Here is a 9,660-nt window from a genome sequence, read left to right on the forward strand (position 1 = left end):
CACACAAACACACACTCACTCACACACCCTATTTATTCATTTATACTCATATCATTTATTTTGTATAGAACCCAATTGATTTTTTTAATATTAAAGAATAAATACTTTTTAAAAAATTTTTTTTTATTTTCTAAATGAATCACCATCAGTTACAGACTTCCAAACTTTGGTGCTTATGTTTCAGTCACACAATGATCAAGCACCCATCTCTCCACCAGTGCCCATTCTCCACTACCAGTGTTACCAGTATCCTTCCCATCCACCCCACCCCCCATTCCCCCCTGCCACCTCTGTGGCAGGTGCATTTCCTGACTAAATACTTAAGAATAAGTGATACCGATTTTTCAAAGGTTTGAATGAAACTTTCATTGAGTTTTTATTAAAATATTTGGAATCTAAAGGAAACATTATGTGAAGTTTTCTTTTGTCCTCGTGGATGACTGAAGAGCCATTCATTCTTTCGTCCTGACACTGCTTTTCCCCATTGGGTCTCTGTGAGAGTCACGTGCTTTGGGCATCTTTGAAAAGCATCATCTGAGGCTTCATCTTCCCATTTGGGTCTTCTGACTCTTACCAAGAGCTGGGTTTAGGTTTCACCTATCACGATGAACAACAGGTTCCTGGGCACCTGGAAACTTGTCTCCAGCGAGCACTTTGATGATTACATGAAAGCTCTGGGTAAGAAATATTTTTCCTTGGCCAACTTGAAGAGATTGTCTTTGAGAACATTCCAAGACTAATTTTTTCTTATTTTTCAGAATCTGGGGAAGTTTGTACAGGCTGAAATGTGATCCTCTTTGAAGGTTAATTTGTTCTGTCATTAAGATAATTTATTTGCGGTTGTTTTTAATATCTTTTAATGTAAATAAGAGCTATTCAAATGCATGATTCACACATGCTCCCTGATTTCTTTTTTCTTTTTTTTTTTTTTGCTTTTTGGGTCACACCCACCTATGCTCAGGGGTCAGTCTTGGCTCTGCACTCAGGAATTACTCCTGGCAGTGCTTGGGGGACCATATGGGATGCCTGGAATCGAACCCAGGGTCGGTCGTGTGCAAGGCAAGTGCCCTACCCGCTGTGCTATTGCTTTGGCCCCGTGCTCCCTGATTTCAAGGGCAGTTTCATGCCACAGAATTTTGGCTTCAGACCCAGAAAAAAACTCTTAGAAATCTAGTCAGTGCATTTTCTTGTTTCCCTAAAAGCTACTTTTATAACAACTCGAGGAGCTGAATAAACTGGAAAGTAGAACATTTCTATTTAGAAGTTTAGTGTTTAGTTAAACCACAAGCTCTCTTGCTCTAACATTAAGCTACCCTTCATTACATGAACATGTAGTTAATCTTCTTGAGGGAGCCACACCTGGCAGTCCTCAAGGCTTACTCCTGGCTCTGTGCTCAGGGATTGCTTCTGGTGGGGCTTGGAGGGGCTACATGAATTTCCTGGGATCCATCCTGGGTCGCTGGCATGCAAGGCAAGTGCTCTACCTACACAAAAAGTAAACGTAACCTGGGACAGAGTTATGGTTCAAGTAGAAGAGCATCCGCTGAGATTTGATCCCAGCCCATCCTCCACTGCCCACAGCGCCACTAGGTGTGAACCCACAACAATAGGGGGGAAAGGTCACGTGACCTAAAGCATGCGCTTCGGAGAACAGGTTATTGAGAAGTAAAGTCTTGGGTTGTAAACATGAATTCAAACTGTCTCATACCTATATCAGACTTTCTTGGGGTGAGAGAGGAGTGGTAGATGAAAAATCTAACCATTGCTCACATTGACTTGATTTAATTATGTTTCTGGAGAATGTTATAGACATGATCATAATAGCTATGAAGAGTTTGGACATTTCCAAAGTTTTAAAGTGTCAGAATTATGCCAATAATCTTAGGTTACTATGCTTATCACCTTTACTTACCTGATCAGAGAGCTTGTGACAAGGGTTTTATTTCGGATAAAATGAGCAATATTAGGGGCTGAAATGATAGTACAGCAGGAAGTGTGTTTGCCTTGCACCTGGCCAACCTGGGTGCTGTACAGAGCCAGGAGTAAGTCCTGAGAGCTTCTGAGTGTGACTCCCCACCCCCATCCCGTCCTCCAAGTAAGCAAAGTTATGATATTGCCTGGAAAACGATTGGAATTTCTAAAGATAGAGCTGTACTAGGAGATTTATGAGATTCAAAGATTTTGCTTTACCTCTGAGGAGGAAGCAAAATATAAGAAATCTCACTAATGATTCCCTAATTTTGTTATTTTCAAATTTTAGAGTTCCTAAGAGTATCTGCGAGTTTGGTGAAATGCTAATTCTCAGGCCTACTATAGAGACTGTCGTTTACTTCAGAAACCATTGAAGTAATTCACATTAAATAACAAAATATTAATCAGAATCAGAAGGAAACCTGCAGTTCACAGTCTTTGTTAACTGATTGCCTTCATGTCATGTCTCTTTAAGTGTATGGTCATGTATATATGCAACTAGGTTTTTTTTGAAATGTATTTCTTACTTAACATGTCTCTTTTGTCTAGGTATTTCTCTAGTCTTGGGTAATAATAGCAATGGCACTTTATTGTCATTGTATTTGATTTTCAAATGCAGAAAATGTTTTAACTACAATTTTTATATTTTATGAATTGTGATGATGCAGATTTAACAGTAGTTGGATGTATTTCTCTACTGTATAGATCAGGTATATGGTATATATATATTGTGCAGCCTCTTATCGTCTAGTTCTCACTCTCAGAGAACCCAGCATGCTACCGAAAGTATCCTGCCCGTATATATGCCTTACAGGGAACACTTGTATAGGTTGCCCCAAAAGCCTCCATTCCTCTTGGAGAGCCCAGCAAGCTACCAAGTGTATCCCACCCACACTGCAGAGCCTGGCAAGCTACCCATGGCATCCTCAATATGCCAAAGGCAGTAACAATGATGGTCCTCATTCCCCTGACCCTGAAAGAGCCCCCAGTATGCCATTGGGCTACACTAGCATGTGATAGGGATGAATGGAGATGCTACTGGCGCCTGCTAGAGCAAATGGATGAACAACGGGGTGGATGAACAACTGGGTGATAGTGATAGTGATAGTGATAGATTAGGAGCCGTGATAAACTAAGAAAGGGAAGAATTTATCAAGAATGCAGTGGGAGGCAGTGTGGGGGGAGCTCAAAGAGCTAGAGTGCTGCCAAGCACTGTCAAGGTGATCTTGAAAGTCCACAACTCTAATGGAGCAAGAATTTCCAGGCATGACTGCAGTTCTCCTAGTCACAGCTTGAAAGATTTCCTCTGCTCCTCTCCACCCCTCCCCCCAAAAAAGAATGTAGACAGAGGGAATTATTTTTCTGTGATTTGTAATTATGCACTGAGAGGAAAAAAAGTCATGGAACAAAGTATAATACTTTCATTACAAATTATAGCTACAATAATTATATGTGAAAGCTAAAATATCTAGAATGATCCATGTAAAACTAATAGATATTTTCAGTGGAGCCTGACATTGGATATGGCAAAAGTGAACCACTTATCTATTTAGATGGAACACTTATCTTTAAAATCCATAAATATTGCTCCTATAATAACAAAACCTAAAACAGTTGGGTCGATGGACATGTATTTCCAAGGGTGGTAAATCATGGAAGGAGATCCTTGGTAGTAAGTGACACTATCTGTCATTTTTGCTCCTAAAGTTTAACTGAATGTAACTATAGCTATCTCTAGATTTTTTAGGGACACCCTCTTGGTAAACAAAATTATAACACTATTTTGATTTTCAGGGGTGGGAATAGCCACCAGAAAACTGGGGAATTTGGCCAAACCCAATGTGATCATCAGCAAGAAAGGAGATATTATAACTATACGAACTGAAAGTGCCTTTAAAAATACAGAGATCTCCTTCAAGTTAGGCCAGGAGTTTGAAGAAATGACAGCTGATAATAGGAAAACCAAGGTAAATTTTAACGTTTCTCTTCATAGTTGTCTCTACCATGGATAAGAGAGAAAAACTGTTAGTAGTGTTCAAAAAAGTGGATAACTCTATTATTGAAAAAAAATCAATACTGAATGAACTCTTTAATCAACCAAAGTCCTATCAAGTCAATAATGTGAACTTGTCTTGTAGAGCATTGTAACCATGACAAGAGGGTCATTGAACCAAGTGCAGAAATGGGATGGCAAAGAAACTACCATCAAGAGAATGTTGGTGGATGGGAAAATGGTAGTGGTAAGAACACCTTCACTTCTAAACAAACAAATAATGCTATATATGTAAATAAATTAGTTGTACTATTTTCAGAATATTCTTTTTATTAGTAAAATAAGTAGATAAAAGCATGGAATAAGAATAAAATTCAGAATTTATGTTCATACCCAAACATAAACCATAAAGACTCATCTACAAGTACTTTAAGTGTAGGAATAATATTTTGGAAATAATAATGCCTATTTGTTATTTTGTAAAAACAACATAGAAAGTGACAGTAAAGTTTAGGGGAGTATGCATAAATTTTATGAATTTGAACTCATACTAAAGAAGTCCAAGTTTTAAAAGGAAATAAATTTTTTAAAGACCCAATGGTAGAATATTTCTAAATATTGTTGGTGGGATCTGTGTCCATGATGGTCGGTACTGATAAAGTTTTCATGAGCTCCTGTATGGTGTAGACAATAAAGTTCTTCCAGTCGCAAGAAGGCCACTATCAAATTGCATCCGAGATCCACTTGCTCTACATGATTCTTATCACCTGCCTTTTCAGGGAACTGTGCTTCTCACATTGAGGTGAAATTATGCTCTTTGAAGGATAAGGAAGACTCAGTTTCAATACCGGGGCCTAGATGCCTGCTTCTTATTCTCAGAAAAGAAAATTGTCATGAGAATATAAGTATAGCAAAATAGATTTATTAAGAAAACGTACTATGTCTTAGAAAAGCATGGATTTTTTGGAGTGAAGAGAGTTCCCTATGGAAAGATAGTTCAACACCCTTAAGTAAGGACATAGGTAACTGTAGGAAGGAGTGCTCCAAACTTCTTTGCGAAGTTGATTGCATAGACTTTCCCCTCCACCCATCTCAACTTGCATCAGAGTGCACTAAGGGATATTGCTAGGGAATTGTCAAGAAGAACTTTTAGTTCTGATGGTCCTTAATTTTTTTTTTTTTTTTTTTGCTTTTTGGGTCACACCCGGCAATGCCCAGGGGTTACTCCTGGCTCATGCACTCAGGAAATGCTCCTGGCGATGCTTGGGGGACCATATGGGATGCTGGGAATCGAACCTGTGTCGGCCTTGTTGGCTGCGTGCAAGGCAAACGCCTTACGCACTGTGCTATCGCTCCAGCCCCGGTCCTTAATTTTTTTTAGACTTTCGCTTTGTCTTGTTTTCTGGGCATCAAACCCAGTGCCTTACACATGAAACCAGTTTTACTCTGAACTTCATTCCTGGCTCTGTCTCTCATTCTCATCAGAAAATTGTTTCTTCTTACATGTGATTTAGCAAGATGACTCCCTTTCAGAACAGAGTATGTCTCTCAAAACATTTCTTGGTTAGAACAATTCGAAATTTGACACTAAGTGTCCCCCTACTGCCTGCTTACCTCATAAATGTATGAATATCTTGATTTTAAGAATTCACAGTAATTTGGACCAAACCATGTCAATTATTCAAGCTGAATTCATTGTAGACCTCTTTAGTCAGCACATATAAAAAGTGACAAAGCTTTAAACATGTTTTTTTTTAAGTTTTAGGTTTTAAGTTTTCTAATAAATACAGACATTGAGAACAAATAGATTCAAGGAGTATTTCAAATCTTGAGTATAGGTTCTGATCCTTGGCAGCATAGTAAATATACCTGGAAAGTAAATTCCGATATAAGGGCCCCAATATTGAATGCAAATCTCTTGGGAGAAGAGTCATTAGTGTTTTAAATATTTCCCAGATAACACAAACGTGCAAACAATTTTGAAAAACCAGATTTAAATGTATTTAAATTACTTGTTAAAAATTTTCCACGGCGGGGGGCGGAACTCTGCAATAAGAAGTTTTTATTTTTTTTTCTTAAACTTAAAATTGTACCTTTGATTTTAATGGATACCGTTCTAAAGTACTGAAGACTGACATATTGATATTTTATTCCCCCTAAATTAAATTTTATGTTTCCCTTTATTAAGAATGTTCTTTTCTCTAGTTTGATTTTAGATGTTTAATTAATGTTTCTTTTTTTAAGGAATGTAAGATGAAGGGTGTGGTCTGCACCAGAATTTATGAGAAGGTCTAAGAAAATAATTGCTTCACTGAAGTGGCATTTAATCATTTGATGTTGAAAATCAACAGTTTATATTGGCAAGATCTGACAACACTGAAGTTTATTTTTACGTGTCTTAATAAATCAAATAGGCAAAAGCCTAAAGAGTAAATTTTTTTGCCAAAAATTTGCTGTCTCCAGTTTTAAACATTTGCAATTTGTGTGCATACCCATACTATATTAAAGCATGTATATTGGTCAGACCTCGAGTGGGCACCAGTAACGTCTCCATTGTGAGACTTATTACATAATTTAATTATTTAACACATTTAATTACCTTAAAAATTCTAATCTATGTTGGAGATTATATATTTAAACTGATAGTAAAAATAGATAAGAATCTAGTGAAAGAAACTTCCATATCAGTCAGGAGAAACACTCCTATAGCTTTAGGCCATAAAGAGGCAGAATATAAATGTAGCAATTTACAAAATGGGGCTGTTATAAATCAAGAAATTCTAGTTTTTGCTCAAAGAAACAGCTTATTCTCTAGGCATTTCATAAAACTATGGGTAGTTTATAGACATCTGAATGCAAAGATACCAAAGGTAGTTTTTTAAATCTATATTCATATTCTTTTTTAAAAATTTTTATTAGTGAAACACCATGAGATACAGTTGTGGACTTACAAATATTTGTGCTTGGGTTTCAGTTACACAATGATCGAGTACCCATCCCTCCACCAGTGCCCATTTCCCACCACCACGGATCCCAGTATCCCTCCCACCCCCATCCCCCCATCCCACCCTGACTCTGTGGCAGGGCATTCCCTTTTGTTCTCTCTCTCCCCAAAGGTATAGTGATAAATGCATGAACACAAAATTCACACCTTAATCAAGATAATAAAACTCTTCTTATTGACAAAGCTTTCTCATGCCACTTCCAGGTGAATTTTCTATCCCATCTCTACAAAAGCAGAGTAAAGAAAGGTCTTGTTTCTGTCACCATGAATTAGATTGCTTTCTCTCAAATTCCATTTCAATCGAGTTATGCACTTATTCTTTATTATACACTTGTCTTTTTAAACTTAGCATAATGCCTTGGAAATGTGAAATTCATCCATGTTGCTGTACTTAGCAATGTTAGAAAAGCAAAAGACGGGTTGATTTTACTGCTGCATAGTATTCTATTGCAGTGTTTCTCAATCTTTTTCCAATTCCCTTCCAATCTTGTTTCTTTCCTATGGCTCCCTCTCTTACTGATTGTCCCCTTTGTCTTGTGCAGTGTCACCAGTTTATGTGATTTTCACTCTTGGAGTGTCCTGAGGTCCTTGTGGAATCTGGTAGGGATTAAGGTTGGCTCTAGCTCTTTTTCTTTCTTGCCCAGGTGGGTTGGGAAGCTGCAAGGATCCAGTTGGGAGGGAAAAAATTTCCTTTCCCCAGTATGTCTTGGGACAGTCAGTTGGAAGTCCACCTTACTTAAGGATTTGGAGGAACAAACAGGGTCTGAGCTGTGGGGATGTGTCTGCTGAGAAGGCGAGTACAGAGACTCAAAATAACCCATTCCTTTTCAGGGACTGGAGCAATAGCACAGCAGGTAGGGCATTTGCCTTCATGTGGCTGACCCGGGTTTGATTCCCAGCATCCCATATGGTCCCCTGAGCACCACCAGGGGTAATTCCTGAATGCAGAGCCAGGAGTAACCCCTGTGTATCGCCAGGTGTAACCCAAAAAGAAAAAAAAATCCATTCCTTTTTAAACATGCAACAACCATTTGTCCAGGCAAGGATTACAAGTAGATAGTAAAGCTAGGAGATTCTGATTAGGAACAAGGAATTCATGTTGTCTTCAAGTGACGCCTTACAGATTACTTATTAGCTACACACAAAAAGTGTGTAGTGGGGGAACTGGACAAGCCTGCAACTGGGAAATAAAAATCTTGCCAACAAAGGATGGATGCCCATTGTGTGACTTCAAATGCTCTGTCTTGAGTAAGAAGTAACATTATTTTCATAGAACTCTATCCTGGAATTCAGATCAGGACCAATCATGAGAAAACACCAAATTCCACAGGAATGTAATACTAGTACCAAGACTGACTTTGGACATGGTGTGTGTGTGTGTGTGGGGGGGGGTTATTTGCATATCAGGAACTGTGGAATTTCAAGAGCATGTCGGTGAGAGTTGCACACGCAGTCAGGTTCCCCAAATGAATAGGGTCTCCCAAGGGGTAGAGTGGGACCACGGGGCTTGTGCGAGTGCTTCGACTATGTGACTGAGTGTAAGTCAGGCAGCTATGGCAAATGGTTTAACAATGGTGGAAGCACAATATAAGAAATGTAAAAGGAAAGAAACACAGTATGGGTAAAACAAAGGGTCAAAGGCAACAGAATGTGAGAACTGGATTACAGAACTGTGCTGGGAAATTCTAGACTGAAATGTAAGGTGATACGGGATCATGACAAATGTCATTTACTCTTAAACGATAGGAAAAAATATGTGCACATGTTACATACAGACATAGAGAGAGCAACTGATAGAACAAATGGGGTAAAAATGAGAAGACTATAGATGCTATTTTTTTTTGCTTTTGGGGGAGGGGCGGTTATCACGCCCGGCAATGCGCTGGGGTTACTCCTGGTTTTGCACTCAGAAATTACTCCTGGTGGTGCTCAGGGGCACATATGGGATACTGGAAATCAAACCCGAGTCGGCTGCGTGCAATGCAAATGCTGTACTATCACTCCAACCCTATAGATGCTTTTTGAACTAGTGTGAATCTTGCAAGTCCCCTGCAGGGTTGAAGCCGTTCCCACAACCCCCATTTCTCCCCTGCCCCCACCACACATGCAGCAGTGTCACTATGCAAGTCCCTCTCTCAGCTTCTAGCTATCCAGACAGCACATACATAGGAAGCCCCATCACCGAGGTGTTTCCTGCTTGCGTTCCCTCTGTTGAGATCACAGTGTACTGGGATCTCACACAAGATTGTGCTGTTTGCACATTTAATTGTGGTGCTTGCCAGAGGCCACACCTCAGTTTGTGGTGCTTGCAGCTTGGCCAAGGTGCTTGGCAGGAGCTACACTCTTTAGTTGTGGTGATTATGCACAGCTAGCTGTGGTGCCGTTGGAAATCTCTATGGCCAGGGAACTGCAGATGAGAGTAAAACTGCCAGACAGAAATTGCAGCTGGGTCAGGACCAGGCTCGGGGCTTCAGCAATCTCTCAGATCCCACTCAGGCCTCAGTCCCACCCAGCAGGCACTGGAGTGACTGACTGGTCTCCTGGGCCCTAGCGACAGTTTCATGTTCTTATTTGTTTGTGTTTTAGTTTTTGGTTTGTGTTTTTTGGCTCAGCTAGCTGAACCTGTTACAAGGAGAGTTTAAAAATCACAGTTTTCCCAACTACACAGGAACACAGCAGCATTGAAAACAGG

At 39.5% G+C, this 9,660-nt stretch overlaps 1 protein-coding gene across 2 annotated transcripts; it reads left to right on the top strand.

The window, feature by feature from the left end:
* The first annotated feature begins 553 nt into the window (after positions 1–553).
* On the top strand, positions 554–6,391 carry LOC130020668 (myelin P2 protein). 2 transcript variants are annotated; one of them, XM_056111298.1, is made up of 4 exons: positions 554–678; positions 3,766–3,938; positions 4,110–4,211; positions 6,209–6,391. In XM_056111298.1, exons 1-4 carry the CDS (start codon positions 606–608, stop codon positions 6,257–6,259), a joined length of 399 nt encoding a protein of 132 aa, XP_055967273.1. In that variant the 5' UTR covers positions 554–605; the 3' UTR covers positions 6,260–6,391. The 2 variants fall into 2 exon arrangements, with proteins under 2 accessions (XP_055967273.1, XP_055967280.1); XM_056111305.1 differs by lacking the exon at positions 3,766–3,938 and having other exon boundaries at positions 570–678.
* The last annotated feature ends 3,269 nt before the right edge of the window (positions 6,392–9,660 follow it).

The sequence above is a fragment of the Sorex fumeus genome, unplaced genomic scaffold (assembly GCF_029834395.1).
Source record: "Sorex fumeus unplaced genomic scaffold, SorFum_2.1 ptg000002l, whole genome shotgun sequence".
NCBI lineage: Eukaryota > Metazoa > Chordata > Mammalia > Eulipotyphla > Soricidae > Sorex > Sorex fumeus.

What these genes read in the sequence shown, in the direction of transcription:
- LOC130020668 (XM_056111298.1), top strand. Translation starts at nt 606, where the DNA reads ATGAACAACAGGTTCCTGGGCACCTGGAAACTTGTCTCCAGCGAGCAC. An exon ending in TGATTACATGAAAGCTCTGG is followed by an intron (nt 679 to 3,765) that starts GTAAGAAATATT and finishes TTTGATTTTCAG; the next exon opens with GGGTGGGAATAGCCACCAGA. An exon ending in TGGATGGGAAAATGGTAGTG is followed by an intron (nt 4,212 to 6,208) that starts GTAAGAACACCT and finishes TCTTTTTTTAAG; the next exon opens with GAATGTAAGATGAAGGGTGT.